The sequence below is a fragment of the Branchiostoma floridae genome, chromosome 6 (genome assembly GCF_000003815.2).
Source record: "Branchiostoma floridae strain S238N-H82 chromosome 6, Bfl_VNyyK, whole genome shotgun sequence".
In the NCBI taxonomy this organism is placed as follows: Eukaryota; Metazoa; Chordata; class Leptocardii; order Amphioxiformes; family Branchiostomatidae; genus Branchiostoma; species Branchiostoma floridae.
Window position 1 is genome coordinate 3,427,758 of NC_049984.1, and position 16,716 is coordinate 3,444,473.

The 16,716-nt window shown below is 41.2% G+C and overlaps 1 protein-coding gene across 2 annotated transcripts; it reads right to left on the bottom strand.

The window, feature by feature from the left end:
• Window positions 1–2,181: 2,181 nt before the first annotated feature.
• LOC118418634 (ganglioside-induced differentiation-associated protein 1-like) lies at window positions 2,182–16,601 on the bottom strand. Of its 2 annotated transcripts, none has more exons than XM_035824644.1 (6): window positions 16,479–16,601; window positions 13,680–13,872; window positions 11,779–11,952; window positions 9,895–10,104; window positions 2,990–3,339; window positions 2,182–2,594 (listed from the first exon to the last, which is right to left on the bottom strand). In XM_035824644.1, the coding sequence occupies exons 1-6, from the start codon at window positions 16,566–16,568 to the stop codon at window positions 2,376–2,378; spliced, it is 1,236 nt and encodes a 411-aa protein (XP_035680537.1). In that variant the 5' UTR covers window positions 16,569–16,601; the 3' UTR covers window positions 2,182–2,375. The 2 variants fall into 2 exon arrangements, with proteins under 2 accessions (XP_035680537.1, XP_035680538.1); XM_035824645.1 differs by having other exon boundaries at window positions 2,184–2,594; window positions 3,161–3,339.
• Window positions 16,602–16,716: the final 115 nt, after the last annotated feature.

Sequence of the window (16,716 nt, forward strand, 5' to 3'; positions counted from 1 at the left end):
CTCTCACGATTGTCATTCCTTCCTTTCTGTTTCCATTTGATGTTTGCTACAAAATAAACAGATTTCTCAGCATGTATGTCATGTTGGTTGTCAGATTAAAACAGAAATCCCACAACCAGAATGGCATTCGGTCAAGAAACTTCAATGTCTCCTAGAAATTCCTCTAAATGGCTATTGACAGCCAGTTGAAGGACTTTCTGATGGTATGCTACATCAAGTTTTATGAGTGTTTTGTAAAATCAATGCAATCAGCCCCTACAGGGACTGCAAAGTTGATTGAGAAATAAAGTTTCAAGTATCTGGTGCTCATGTACATGTTTTTGTTATCAGCTTTAAGATTTGGCCACACTGACTTGATTCTATGGATGCCATCCTACAGACATCTTATAACTCAAGATGCTCAAACCTTAAAATGTACAAGAGTTAACATAAAACATACACAACAAAACTTACCAAAACTACCCCAATATTGACAATGAATTTCCCTCTGTTTCTTTTAAAAGTTAACTGGTGAAAATAGATGCTTGCATGAATGCCATTATTGAAATCAATTCAGTGTTGCCTTGCTAGAAAGTATTCAAAGTTGTTCATGGCTCAAGATTTAAAAAAAACAGTCGTTTTCATGAACAGGGACTTTATGATTGCACTAGGAGTAAGCTGTGTTATTAAGCTAATAGCATCTTTTTTACAATCGTACTCAACACATGGAGATGTAGATCTTTGCCTATTTACTAAAAGTGCTTTCCCCACATTCACATACATGTATCTGCTTTGATGTAGAAGCCCTAGATTTGCAAAATTTTCTGAGGGGGGAAAGCTCTGCAATGATGAACAATATGCATCTACGTTTTAGGTAGTTCATTTGCCGAAGTATTCGATTGAAAAGCAGTCTCTACTATGTACAAGTCACCCAAAATGTGAGGTACCATGTATTGTAGCAGATTGTGAGAAAAATTGTCTGCAGGTGCCGATGCACAAAATGTTTCTCGGATGAAGAGGAACACACACACACACACACACACACACACACACAATGTAATGATTGTTACACAGGGTACAACACGAGAAGTCTTTGCTGAAGAGGTGGTGTATAAAGTGTTACCCTGCTCTAACTCCAAGCATATTTCTTTCATGGAGATGACGGAATGTTATTGACTCACATTGTAAGGTTTCTCAATGCAACACACTAAATATGATGGACTCATGATGAAAAATACATTCAGATGAGTACTAATGGCCAAACGGTGATTTTGCCGTTTTGTTTTTAATTAGCCTTTGACAAAGCCTAATGCAAAACCACCATATTTGAATCCCTGCTTTTAAATAAAACAGTTACTATTATTGGAGAAGCATATTCTGAAAATTTTGCACCTAAGCAATGGTTTTCCGATCTTGTGTTGAGCATATTGACAAAGGGTGATGAGACCTACATGTCCATACTATCTCCCTAATGTGGAGTACCTATGTCGTAAACAGCACTTCCCCGGAGACGCCTGCTTGTCTGTAATGGCTTCAGCCGTTGGGCTGGGATTTGGCGATTCTCTGCATTATGCGACTGTACGTAGACATGTAATAAGATATACAACATTGTCTCACAATACAGGCTTTTCATTTGACGTCATCTGCGCCATGTTGGGTTACAATTTGCGTCTTTAAAACGCATCAAGATGCTACTGCTTTGTACAATAACCCACCAACATGATTGCCGATGGATTCAAATTAGGAATTTTCTTGTTGGAAAAAAATGACCTGGAAAAATTTGGTGGACCAGATTTTAGACCAATTGGAAAATGAACAAATTATACCAGCAAGTGTTCACATGTTTTGGCCCTTTTCGGTCCAAGAAAATAACGAATACTCCACCAAACAGAACCCTTTGTAGCAACATGGACCTTTGTTCTGAGTATTACCCTTTCCCAAATTTTCACAGACAATCAGGTTCAGATCCAGCTACCTGAACCTGATCCTCTGGACCTGGACCGTACCTGTACCTGAATTTTCTGTACCGGTACCCACCCCTAATCACAACGTCAATACGAGCGATCGCGATGATGTCACGGTGACGCAGTGGTAGGCAGAAAGCAGGTGTTTGGCAAAAGATTGATTTACATACTAACCAGTAATTTGATGTGCTACTTTAAATATCAATTTCTAATCCAATCTACTGAAGTTCTGGTAGGCACCCCGTCAAATACTCCGGATGAAAACAACAACATCGATCGCTCGTATAAAAAGCCTGTATATGCAACACAATTGCTAGACTAGAGCTGGCTTCAGGTTGACATCAGAAGCTGAAAATGACACATTGCAGGGTGAGGTACATTTTGTAAATCGAGCACACGCATCCCCGGGGAAGTGCTGCAGACGACGTTGCCTCAAACGTTCGAAGACGACCAAATATTCATGACCAATCTCTGCCCTAGCCACGAGCCCCGTGCGAAAACCCACTTCCTCTTGAAATACATGTACATGAGGGAGGCCGAGAGCGCGAGAACGGACGCCCCCGTCATGATGTGTGGACTCCTCCGCTTCACCATGCGGAATATAGTGGGCATGACGGCCGACCACAGGATGTTGTTCACGTTCCCCAGCACCTGCCAATCAATCAATCAATCAACAAATCAATCGATCAATCACCAATGAAGGTTAGAGGTAATGAGATATGCCGTAAAGCAAAACTTACTCAAGCAACTGCATATGACTTTGGAAACGTTCAGACGTGTCACTAGTACTGATGAAAGACAGTGGATGGTATCTGAAACATCTGTCAATGAAATTTCCAAAATAATATCCTCAAGATTGTCTTGAACACTAAATACATTATAAGTGAATATACCTCAGGATTACTGATGCCGCATTGGTACATCTCTTTAAATCAATTTCCAAGATTGTGTGTTTTTTTCTCACGTGTTGATATTATGACACCCTGCGGAATTAATTATGAGAGTTGATGTCAGAAAGAAATAAAACTTCTGGTAAAGAACCTCACCTGTTTGAAAGAGGGGTGTTCCTGTACCCTGGTGTAGTAGTTCTGGATGAGTCTCACCTGTTTGAAAGAGGGGTGTTCCTGTACCCTGGTGTAGTAGTTCTGGATGAGTCTCACCTGTTTGAAAGAGGGGTGTTCCTGTACCCTGGTGTAGTAGTTCTGGATGAGTCTCACCTGTTTGAAAGAGGGGTGTTCCTGTACCCTGGTGTAGTAGTTCTGGATGTGCGGGCGGATCCCGTTGCCCCAGTAACGGCGGGACAGCCCCAGGAATGTCAGCCGGTGTAGGAGGGTGGACAGCGCGATGTCAGCCGCTGTGAAGCTTTCGCAGCACAGCCACATCTGCTGGCCGGATTCTGTGGGAGATAGATGTACGTAATGTCATAACTGCAGGGCATACTTAATAAACTTGGTATCCTGAACATCACCTCAGTGTTGCAGTGCCGCTGTCTCAGGTGGTAAGATCACAAAATAATGGCTGCATCAACTTCATCACCAAATTGAATTTGTCAGGCAGCAAGGGTTGCGGTAGACTAAGGAAATCATGGATAGAATGTGTTAGGAGGGACATCAAAGTGTGCAGACTAACTATAGGGTGAACCCACTGGACAGAGCTGCATGGAAGCGCAGTGTGAAGACTAGCTAATGGCTGCCAACCCATGTCAGGGATCCCAGTAGCAGTATAATTAAATACTGGATTCTACTTCTATTTATTTATTTCTTACCTCTAAGCCAGAGGTTCTGGGTTCAAATCCTGTCATGCTATCAAACTTTTGCTCTTGGGAAAGACACTTTACATGACTGTCCTTAATAAAAAAAACAATCACTCTATCCAGGTGTAAAAATGGGTATCTGACATTGGTTGGGGAGGTAAATGGTAGTGGAATGAGAGGGTTGGGCTCCATCTTCTACTGTGCCCTAGACACATTGGAGAACAATCTACATGGCCTTAAAGCAAACAATTACTGTTATGCAGTTTTTGTATTTCCAACATTGTAATTTATTTTTTAGCCCCAGGTTACTAAGTAGTTCTATGTTCAAACAGTTCATAATTGTCAACATGAAAGAAAGAAGAAACATATTCTCCTTGCATGGAAGGTGTTTTTATCAAGTCTTGGTCTGCAGGCAGCCCAGTCTTGTAAGACACCTGTAGTTAAGTCTTGTTGCTAGTCTTAATGAGAGGGAAAGCTGATATTATGTAATACAGTATGCACAGATATAATCCCTTAGTTTGATAAATACAATTTACAGTGGATTGCAGTATGCTCCAATCTATCCCGTGGACTGCAACCCCTTCAGTTTCAGTTAGGTCATATAAGCAGATAGGAATAACTTCTTTACTACTATGAATGAACGATAAAAATCCATTCAACTTGTGAGTGATTTAACATTAGCAGTCTAAATGTAAAATATTAAGATATGCCCTTTTATAAGCTCTATTTTTAGGACTTATCCAATCTATAATCATGTGTCTGTATATGTGAGCTTCATTCATGAATATTATATCATCAATGGCAAATCTCTATCATGAAAATTTGATGAAGCGCCACAACTGTAACTGTTAGTAGTAAGCTCCCATGCCAGTCATCACTTGATATGCATCAGGAACGACAGCTTCTCAGAGGTCATTAGACAAAAAATATGTATTGAAGCAGGGCTCGAAATACTACCTGCATATGCAGGTTAGTGCAGGTAAAATTGGAGCTGTGCAGGTATTTCTGGTGTCTACCTGCACCTAACCTGCACTGGTCCATATACATAAATGTCATATGATGTAGGTGTATGTGGATTGTTATTAGCTGCATAGACTGTTACCACCTATAAAGTATGGAAGAAAAAATAGCAATGGTTCCTGAATGATTTTACTATGATCCATACTCCCTAAATTCAGAGTGGTGCAGGTAAAATTTGCCTGGTGCATGTGATTTTCAGTGTTACCTGCACCAGTATACAGGTATGCAGAAAAAAGTATTTTGAGCCCTGTGAAGGGACACTGAGGCCTTGACACAGTCCATAGACTGTATATGATAGAGAACCCATCCGTGAATACTAAGGTTCATTAATGATTCATTATCCGATTGATGTGTGATTAAGGCTTACAGAAGACAATGTTATGTGGAATGTCTACCTGTAGGAAAAGCTACTTGTAATCAAAGTTGTCTTGTAATGTGAAAAGGGCACCCGTAATGTAATGATCACATAATGTAATGCTGTTGGAGGGAATGAAAAATAAAAGTGTATATCAAGAAATACTTTAGTTTTTTAAATGTTTTGAGTGTATTTGTTATCTTTTTGATGATACTTATAGTTTCTGTTAACAGCCACACTGGGCCCCGGTTTGAAAAGGCAACCTTGGTGTAAATCTCAAAATTATAGTTATAAGAAAAAAACACTTGTGTAAAACAAATTGTACTGCAATTTTGTGCGCAGAAATGTTGTACTGACTGTGGGCTCAACATATTTTTATCCATATCAGGTTGAATGACCTTGTGACAAGGCAATCCTTTTATCCATTTGACCTTGTATAACCCCTATTACCAAAACACGATGCCTCAGGCAGATGTATACAGTGACAGTATTATTGCTTTTGACTCACCGTGGGCATTATACTGTAAATGCAGAAATGTTTGCAGTGGTTTTATATTCGAGGTGGCCGCAAACTTAAAACCACAGTGAACATATTTCTATAATGATTACAGTTTCTATGGCACTACCATGAACTTAAAACCACAGCAAAAACTTCATTTTCCCGCTACCGCCAAAGTAAATCCTTGGAAACTTAAATGCATTTACAGTATCCCTGTTGGGCTATGAAGGGAATTCCAACAATTTTTCCAAACGTTTGTAACCTTGTTTGTATTACTAATCATTGAGTTCTTTTACAAAAGCAAAAAAGGATGCTACAACAGCAAATTCTATGAAGTTCACATAACTCGATATTTCACCTGTAATGCACTGGCTTTGTAGAATAATTAATGTTCATGGGACCTGAGCATAGCCTGAGTACCATCCGGGTAGCAGTTCATTCCTATAGTTTAGTTCACGAGTAGGGACGTCAGCACCCTAATCCAAAATTTGGACAATTCCAGACATTAGAGATGCCAAGGTTCCTAGACGGAATAGCAAAGGAGCAACTCTGGAGCGAACTACTATCTGGATAGTACATTTGTACCTACATGTAGGCTAACCTGAGTGTTAATCTTCTGATAGAATATATGAATGAATGAATGGATTATAAGTTTTACAGTACTGTTGTATACATTGTCCTGTGATCTTGTTTGTACCAGGCCTGCTGGGTTGTCAGAAGGCTGAATGATTTAATCTATATAAACATTTTACAGTACTGTTGTATGGATTGTCCTGTGATCTTGAATGCACCAGGTATGTGGGGTTGTCAGAAGGCTGAATGATTATACAGTATAAACATTTTACAGTACTATTGTATGGAATGTCCTGTGATGTTGAATGTACCAGGTATGCGGAGTTGTCAGAAAGCTGCCAGTGACGGATGAGTAGGTGTGGTGTGCAGAGGGCATTCAGGACCTTTCCCAGCCATTATGTCACCAGCAGGGGTGAAAACACATGGTCTACCGTTACCGGCTGACACATTCGGGACACATGATGTGTTGTTGAGATTACAAGAATCGGTTTCTGGACTAAGAGCGTACCGACAAGGCCTAAAAACACTCTTTTTGAACCAATGAAAAGTCATGTAAATCCGTTAACGGGCCAATAGAGTAATGGAGTATTCATGCACCTGTTTTTAAGGTACGTGCATTCAGACATATTAGTGATAGCATGTGAACAGGAAGAAAGCAACCGCAGTTTGATCTTTTATTACTCATACAGTAGGCCACACCATTCTTCTGATCTGGTTTGCAACAACAACAAAAAAGAAGAAGAATGTACCATTTAGGGAATGAATCACACCCAAGTGCTTTTTTAATGTTTTTGCACCAACCATTAGAAATGGGGCCTGAAGTTTTCACGATATTGTGGTTGACAAATATTTACGCCCTCAAGTACCAGAGTTATCAACGAAGGATTGATGTGTACTAAGAATCATTTTCCTAGAATCATCGTTGAGTGGAACTCACTGCCATCAAGTACTGCAAGAGCATACTCACTAGATAGCTTACAGCTAGAGATATGCAAAGGTAAGGTACTGTAAATGCAGAAATGTTTGCAGTGGATAAATGTTTGCGGTTTTCGCGGTGACCACTTCAACGCGCACTTAAATCCACCGCAAACATTTTTCTATTATGGTATTAGACTGCAGTCTACAGTGTTATCGCGAACTTAAAACCACCGCGAAAAAGTCATTTTTCCCACTATCGCGAAATTAAATCCCCACGAAGTTAAATTATTACAGTATGACAAGTTGTTCAGTGTAATATAACCAGCTGCTGCTGTGCCGCGTGCTTGCTAAGGTATCGTGTTCCACAGAAGGGTAGTTGAACTGGCTATACAGAATCTGTTACAGATACAGAAGCTGGTGTGTTACACAGAGAGGGGCAGATGCAGATACAAAAGCTGGTGTGTTTCACTGGAAGGCAGTTATACTGACTAATATACAGATGCGTGATGAGTGAGGGTTGAGGTGAATGTCCAGCCTACTGATGGTCGTTCGGGCGCAGTAGACATCAACCAAGTGACTATCCCTCTACACAGAGCCCCGTACACCCCACGATGATGAGATACAGATACAAAAGCTGGTGTGTTTCACTGGAGGGCGGTTATACTGACTATACAGATACAGATACAGAAACTGGTGTGTTTCACTGGAGGGCGGTTATACTGACTATGCAGATACAGAAGCTGGTGTATTTCACTGGAGGGCGGTTATACTGACTATGAAGATACAGAAACTGGTGTATTTCACTGGAGGGCGGTTATACTGACTATACAGATACAGATACAGAAACTGGTGTATTTCACTGGAGGGCGGTTATACTGACTATGCAGATACAGAAACTGGTGTATTTCACTGGAGGGCGGTTATACTGACTATACAGATGCAGATACAGAAGCTGGTGTGTTTCACTGGAGGGCACTTGTACTGGTCATACAGATACAAAATTAATACAGATTCTGAAGCTAAAAGCCTGGAAGGCAGTTATACCGGCTAAACAGATACAGTATACCGATACAGATGATACTATATTCTGCAGACACTAAGTCTAATTCTAAGCCTAATTATCTGTGCTGTCCCAAGATGTGATTAAGGTATGAATGATGAGAGCTGTCAGGAATGCTAGCAACAAGGTCCTGAGCCTCTTATTGAATTGTCTGCTGCAAGTTCTGGTTCTGTGGCATTTACTTGACTCTAATGTGGTTAACAGCTAGATGATGCAGTTTTCTTTGAACTGATTTAAGTCGGCGAGGTCTCTGTTTAATCTCAGACTGCAATGATGTTATGTTTTGTCTATTTTCTCTACGTGACATTTTATCTTATCATTTAAAAGCAATCTTTCTAAACTTGGTTTGAGAATTCCTCTCAAAAGCATGGCTTTTCTGTATACATTAAGCTACTAGTATCTGAAGTCTAAATACACTCATGTAAGAAACATTATGTCAACTGTTTACTCATGTGTCATGATAGATCAGGCAACAGGTCCCTTTATCAAAAACTTCAGGCATACCAGCACCATGACTTGTAATCATACCTGCATATTTAGGAACACATGCCAAGACTAAGAAGAGTACCCCTCATTCAACATCAGTAGATTAGGAAGCAACATCTGCTTTCTGACAGTGACATATGAAACCACAACAGCCCTAAGCTTATATCCAATAATTGTGCTAAGACTGATTCGTCAGGATAAGACCTGGCGACAAATTGTTGATAGCGGCGTGTTTGCCTGATGCGTCCTGTAGGACTGAGCTAAGCTGGAAGTCTGTTTGAAGTACTGACATGGTTTATGGGTTGTCTTACACTCCTACAGCGTCTGTCTCTGTGGACCGATGGAGGGAATGGGGCTCATATATTACTGGTATTACCCTTGGCAAGGAGGTGTGTGTGTGTGTGTGTGTGTGTGTGTGTGAGTGTGTGTGTGTGTGTGTGTGTGTGCATGTGTGTGTGTGTGTGTGAGTGTGTGTGTGAGTGCACGCGCACACGTCTGTGCATACGTGCATGTGTGTGTATGCAACATAGCAGACACAGTTGGAGACTATGGCCTAAAGCCAAGATAAACAAGATAATCTGTCCCACGGTGAGTTTAGTGATCTGACTTGCAGACAAATGAGGCATATCAGGTACAATCCAAGTTGCATGAAGTACTATGCCAAGATAGAGAGATAACAGATGAATGGCAACAGATTTCACTGAATATTCTTTTCCTGTGTATTGTCTTTCCATATGGGTTACAGCAACAAAGAATAATAACCAGCCAAACAGATGATATTCACTCATCACACCCAAGCACTGTTTAACATTTCATCTGTAAACTGGCAGCAAAACGTATTGACTTGAAGAAGTTGACCTATAAGTTGACAAGATATCAATATCAATTTCAGTAGTTTTGTCTTGAACCTGCAGCAGTATTATGAAACACAGGAGTGTGTGTATGTGTGTGTGTGTGTGTGTGTGTGTGTGTGTGTGTGTGTGTGTGTGTGTGTGAGAGTGTGTGTGAGTGTGTGTGTGAGAGTGTGTGTGAGTGTGTGTGTGCGTGTCCACCTTTTGTCTCCTTGAACCTGAGCACCAGTGTGTGCATGCATGAGTGTGCATGTACGTTTGTGTGCATGTCACGTGCGTGTGTGTGCATGTGTGTACATGTGTGCGCGTGCCTTCGCGCGTGCTTACCTTGTGTCTCCTTGAACCTTTGCACCAGCTCCTTCTCCACAAAGTGTGTGTGTGTCTGTGTGCATTTGTGTGTGTATGTGTGTGTGTATGCATGTCTGCATGTGCCCACCTTGTGTCTCCTTGAACCTTTGCACCAGCTCCTTCTCCACGAAGTCCAGTGTCTCCTCCAGGTCGTGCAGAAGCCTCTTCATGTAGTTGATGTCGTCATGCTGCTGCAGCTGCTGCTGGAGCTGCTTCTGTTTCTTCATGTATGCTTCGCTCAGGTCGGGATGTTCGCTCGCTCGCTTCGTCAGCGTCTGTTCTGTTTGGGCTATCATGCCTGGAAGAGTTTAGGGGAAGTATTAAGTAGACTGAACTCATTCCTCAAGCTTTCAACATCTGCCGCACTGCAGTTGTCTCTGAGTTAGACATCTGGAGCTGCATAGTTCCTATTTATAACTTTTATCTGGCCTGCCACCTAGACTGGCTTGGTTGTGTAAAACTTCTTCAGCATCTGTACTACCTGAGCAATCACTCCTGGAAAAGGTAAGGGTAAGGGTACTGCAATAGTCTTTTCTACGGCCATACGGGTGGTGGGTGGCTGTTCGGTGATTGGCTGCTTCTATTTCTTCATGTATGCTTCCCTCAGGTCGGGGTGTTCGCTCGCTCGCTTCATCAGCATCTGTTCTGTTTGAGCTATCATGCCTGGAAAGGAAAAGGTGAAGGTATAGGTAGTCCAAAAGTCTTTTTTGAGTTTGTAGAGGCAGTGGGTTCTTGGTAACTGTGTGGCTGCTTCTGTTTCTTCATGATGTTTCTTCGCTCAGGTCGGGGTGTTCGCTCGCTCGCTTCGTCAGCGTCTGTTCTGTCTGAGCTATCATGCCTGGAAAAAGTAATGGTAAGCATTAAGTAGAGTGGACTCATTAAATTTCAACATCTGTCGCACTGCAGTTGCCTCTGAGTTAGACATCTGGAGCTGCATAGTTCCTATTTATAACTTTTATCTGGCCTGCCACCTAGACTGGCTTTGTTCAGCATCTGTACTACCTGAGTAATCATGCCTGTAATAGGTAAAGATAAAGGTAAGGGTACTGCAATAGTCTTTTCTAAGGCCATATGGCAGGTAGGTTCCTATAGACTGCGTAGCTGGTCTGTTTCTTCATGTATGCTTCACTCAGGTCGGGATGTTCGCTCGCTCACTTTGTCAGTGTCTGTTCTGTCTGAGCTATCATGCCTGGAAAGGAAAAGGTGAAGGTATGGGTAGTCCAAAAGTCTTTTTTGAGTTTGTAGAGGCAGTGGGTTCTTGGGAACTGTGTGGCTGCTTCTGTTTCTTCATGATGTTTCTTCGCTCAGGTCGGGATGTTCGCTCTCTCGCTTTGTCAGCGTCTTTCTGTCTGAGCGATCATGCCTGGAAAAAGTAATGGTAAGCATTAAGTAGAGTGGATTCAAGCTACCGACATCTGTCATACTGCAGTCATCCTTCAGTAAAACATCTGGAGCCACATGGTTCTTGTTTAGAACTTTTACTTAGACTGTAACCCTGACAAGATTTGTTGCGTACAACTTCTTCAGCATCTGTACTATCTGAGCAATCATGCCTGTAAAAAGTAAAGGTAGGGGTTAAGGTACAGAAACAATGGTATGATACATCAAATCAAGGAACTGACATGATAGAAGATTGCCACATGACAAAAGGGAGACTGTGATTTGATGCAAGAACGTCATTCAGCACCAAGGACAGGAACAAAAATTTGGAGAGGGCAGATAATCTACGCAAGTCTGTGCTAGTCTTGTGCTCTCTCGCAATACTAGGTCAATCAGATGCGCGTGTTCTGCAAGACATCGAAAATTTGGGGGTATATCTCCATGCCCTAAAAGTTGCCACTGTTTGAAGAATATTGTAGTAACTTTACCTTTTAGTTTAGCGGTAGCGTAGCTGGGAATCATGCAGTGAGTCTGCTTAGAGCTGTAGCTGGTGGATACAGCCCCATGATAATTAGCTGAGTAACTTGTTTACCTTTTAGTTTAGCGGTAGCGTAGCTGGGGATCATGCTGTCTGCCGTGAGCTGTGGGTGGAGGATACAGCCGTGGGTGTACGCCGCCACGGGAAGGTTGTCCAGGATCTCACGGAAATACCGGACGCGTCTCCCCGCCCTGGTGTCCTCCGGAGGTACGAGCCTCGGTACAGAGTCTGCACGAGATATACAAACAACAGTTAACTTCAACTTGATACGTTGATGACGGTTAGACATCCGTAATAAGATACACAAAATTGCTGTTACTGAAGTAACTGGATATGATTATGGAAATCAGGGCTCGAAATACTTTTTCTGCATACCTGCACTGGTGCAGGTAGCATTGAAAATTACCTGCACCAGACAAATTCTAGCTGCACCTCTTTGAATTTAGGAAGTATGGATCATGCTGAAATTGTGCAGGAACCATTGCTATTTTTTCTTTTATACTTAAACAGTCAATGCAGCTAATAACAATCCATATACACCTACATTATATGACATTTATGTATAAAACCGAGTACATGGACCAGTGCAGGTTAGGTGCAGGTAGACACCAGAAATACCTGCACAGCTCCAATTTTACCTGCACTAACCTGCATATGCAGGTGGTATTTCGAGCCCTGGAAATGGATATGGTTTTCACCATTCCCAAAATCATATTCTGTTGCTTGAGTAACTGATATTTGGTGGAACAGTTACTGTATCTAAAGACAACTTAATCTTTACGAAAGAATGAAATTACTTCTAGATGTTTTAAGTGACATCCACCACTCTTCTTCAACGTCACTATTAGTACATAGAAAAACATGGTTGAACATGGAATGTCCGGAAGTAATTCAACTTGATATTTCTAAATACGTTGTTGTACCCTGTTTTTAAAAACAATGGATATCTGTTACCCTGTGGATAAAGGTGAACTAGCGGAACAGACGATGCAACAAGAGAAATTGAAAGGAAAGCAGAACCAACTTACTTCAACAGAGACCTCTCATTCTGGGTCACAAAATTGTACAAAGATGAAACTTGCTGGAAAAGTGAAATAAAAACATCAATGCTGTTCACAGCCATGCTTTAAAGACTTTGAAAATGATAAAACGTAAACACAGCAGAAATATAATACATGCATGCACAAACCAGAAGACTGAAGGAAATACATAATGGCAAGTAAAATAGGATCAACATAAAGAAACAAGAGTAAAGTCTTGCAGCTTTTAAGCTTACTTGCAGCTGTGTGTGACTGTCACATGTTTATGTATAAGAGACCTCTCTAGAGTACTAAGTAATGTGCTGAAACAGTGAAAGCCCCCGTTCTTATCCTGCCCATAGATGGGACTTATCCATGATTAAGGTCATATGTAGTTGCGAGTTAGCCAGCAAGGTTGTCTACTACCTGCATTTCATAGTCATCTACACCAGCCAAATATGAATTTCGACCAATCCAACTTGTTAAGGTCAATGTTTTATCATTGTATTTAGATGCAATCATAGGAGAAAACTGGAGTTAGAATAGGATAAATTCCCTACTTTTGTGGGAAGTTGTGAGAAGGTCCTACATGTGTGACAAGGGCTCTATAGAGACAAGGCTGTATGTTTACCATCAGTGAAGGTCTCCTCTATGTAGTCGATGATGCTGTATATTGAGACAATGCTGTATGTTTGTTTGTTTGTATGTTTGTTTGTTTGTTTGTATGTTTGTTTGTTTGTTTGTAGGTTTTACCATCAGTGAAGGTTTCCTCTATGTAGTCGATGATGCTGTATATTGAGACAATGCTGAATGTTTGTTTGTTTGTAGGTTTTACCGTCAGTGAAGGTCTCCTCTATGTAGTCTATGATGCTGTATATTGAAACAATGCTGTATGTTTGTTTGTTTGTTTGTTTGTTTGTTTGTTTGTAGGTTTACCATCAGTGAAGGTTTCCTCGATGTAGTCGATGATGCTGTTGGCGTCAGCGAGGATCTGCTCGCCGTGCACCAGTACGGGAACCTCGCCGGACGGGTTGATCCGCATGAACCACGGCTCCGTGTTCTCGTTGAGCGGCAGGCTGACGTCATGCTCCTCGTACTTCAGACGCTTCTCTATAAGGGCCAGCCGTGCCTGGGGAACGAACGGTAACAGTTTCAAACCTGGGGACAAACGGTGGAACCTTTAGCACTGGCCACTTCCTACTGACCCACCCAATAGCTTCTCTATAAGGGGAAGGAACGATGAAACCTTTAGCACTGGTCACTTCCTACTGACCCACCCAACAGCTTCTCTATAACTTATAAGGGCTAGTCGTGCCAGGGGAACAAACGGTAACTAAAACCTAACTATCACTTCCTGGTGCTCCACCTGGGAACCAATCAAACCTCTATGTAGCATGATAGACTACATATAGGTTTCATTTCAAATTGCTTTAGTGTATCAAATCTTGTATGTATGTAGTACTACTTAGTCGCTACTAGTGGAAGAATTTGCAATAGTAGTGAATTCAGCACCACGGACAGCTTTGCTCTGTGCTACCAGTTCTAGATATCAACTTAGTTGGCAATTCTATAGACACAGGGCTCGAACGGTGGAACCTTTAGCACTGGTCACTTCCTACTGACCCACCCAACAGCTTCTCTATAAGGGCCAGCCGTGCCTGGGGAACGAACGGTAGAAACTTTAGTGCTGGTCACTTCCTACTGACCCACCCAATACTTCTCTATAAGGGCCAGCCGTGCCTGGGAAACGAACGGTGGAACCTTTAGTGCTGGTCAGTTCCTACTGACCCACCGAGAAACCAATATGAATTAGTTTCGATGAAGGTTAGACATCCGGGTAAAAAGATACACCAAATAGCAGCTACTCAAGGAACTAGATATGATTTTGGAAATGGTCAAACATTTCAGACAACCATCCCGTGTCTTTTGTCAGTGACAAGAGATCTTGTTGGAGAGCAGATTTTTATATTTATTTCTATATCCTATTTATTCAGCTTAAGTTTGGAATTTCTACCTACTCCTTATACATCTACATTGAAAGGTCAGATATCTAGTCTAAGATGAAGCCTATAGCAATGATCATGTGACACCAGCAAAACTGTTTCAAATGTCTTTGTCAAAATACGAATCATAAGGTGACTCATGGTGCATGTACCTTTCAACTAGACTATACATGGAAAACAAACTTAACATTCATTGGTGCATTGAACTTAGCATATGGTGACATTAGCTTTTAAACTTGGAAAAGAAAGAGAAATGATGGTGTACTAGTACCACCCTTGCGATGAATTTCCTTTCCGTAGTAACATTTTACAGGGTTCTCCCCAGAATCTTTTAGTGTAGTGGAGGGGCTGGCAAAAATAACCCGGACCAATGCGATGCACTTTCATGAAAATGGGTTCATTTTGCAATGACAGAGGGTGTCAAATACTACAAGTATAATACATTGTTGTGATTCCTTTGTTGTGAAGTGTCAAAATGACTTTTCTTTTGATCATTGCCCATTCACAAGTTTTTGCAGACAATGCTGACTGGAAAAGTGATGCCACTTGGTGCAAAAATCTGTGAATTTTCATTAATGTTAGGAAAACTAAACAAGAAAATAGGGAAGAAACCCATTAAATTTCAAAAGTAGTATAGTGGAGCTGGGCTAGGAGTATAGTGGAGGGCCTCCCTTATTCCATCCTTTGGGGAGGACTCTGTTTTAGAATATAAATATACAAACCATGATAATCACAGTGGTGGAATAGTCTACCATAAGAGATGATCACTATACTTTGAAATCACGATTTGAGAAACACATGGAATCGCACCCAGTTGTCTTCAATTACAAAGCACTGAACTATCTAAAAGGCCAATGCTCCCACCTGGCCGAAATGATGTACTCTACTCTGTTTCATTACGACTCTGCCACCAATGGCAGACGCATTTTTGTAAGAATGAATACCCACCGGTAGGTAACCAAATCAATGAAACAGGCAGAAAATTACATATTCATTACTTTTCATGCCAAGTTAATGACCCATATTTCCTAGTGGCAAATTGAAAAAAAAAATGCAAATACCAAAACGTCTACTGCATTGCCCCTTCCTGCTATTAGTAGCGAATGGGTCAGGGAAAATGAACACAATGCAAAACAAGACCGCTATCAAGTTTCATGGCTAAGTCTTGCCACATGTAAAGGAAATAGGTGCTTAATTGTAACGACTTTTCCAATATCATTATCTTAATATCAATGGACCATATTACTAGCACTGCACTGAGTACACCATTGTCACCCTTGACACCGGTATAAACCGTGTTAGTTAAGAGTAGCGGACAAGAGATAAAACCATCTACAGTAAAAGTGCGTGAGATTCACCAAGCAAACATAATACCTAGTAAATACCGCTGGGTATATTATTACTTCCTGACATTCTACTGTCGTTCTATTGGTTATATTCTGAAGCAAATTGTTCATACTTAATTTCTAGAGGAAATTGAATGTAACAATCAAATGAAAGATTAAAGAAGACGTCGCTGTAAAAATGAAAAATAAAATCCGGCAAGTTTTTTTTTTGCTTGATGGATCATATTCTAGTGAAGGTGTTATGCTAATAGATACCAAATGGTGTCACTTTCACTACTCGCCCCGCCCACCACCGTTTCAATATTGAATTACAAGGTCAAATTCGCACGGATCTTGGAGTTTGTACAAAGGTAGGGTGCGTATGAGTGTACGCTGTGTCTACACACCTTCTGGGAGTAAAACGATGTAACGAAATGGTACAAAACCAGCTTGGTTTCCCGCGGACCGTCCTCACTTTCACCTTCTGCGGTCGCCATTGTTATCTTCCTATTGCCGGGAACGCAGAGAAACGCCAATAGCTGGTAAAGGTGTATGCAAAGAATAACGGCGATGAGATAAAAACACTTTTATTCTACAAGACTAAAAATATACTCATATGGTATTAAATATTAATATGGCATCTTT

Bases quoted from the DNA above. Each gene is read 5' to 3' on its own strand.
- LOC118418634 (XM_035824644.1), bottom strand. From the start codon at position 16,568: ATGGCGACCGCAGAAGGTGAAAGTGAGGACGGTCCGCGGGAAACCAAG. The intron at 3,340-9,894 runs GTGGGCACATGC...TATCTCCCACAG, and splicing joins AAGGTTCAAGGAGACACAAG to AATCCGGCCAGCAGATGTGG. The intron at 2,595-2,989 runs GTGAGGTTCTTT...ATTGATTGGCAG, and splicing joins AACACCCCTCTTTCAAACAG to GTGCTGGGGAACGTGAACAA.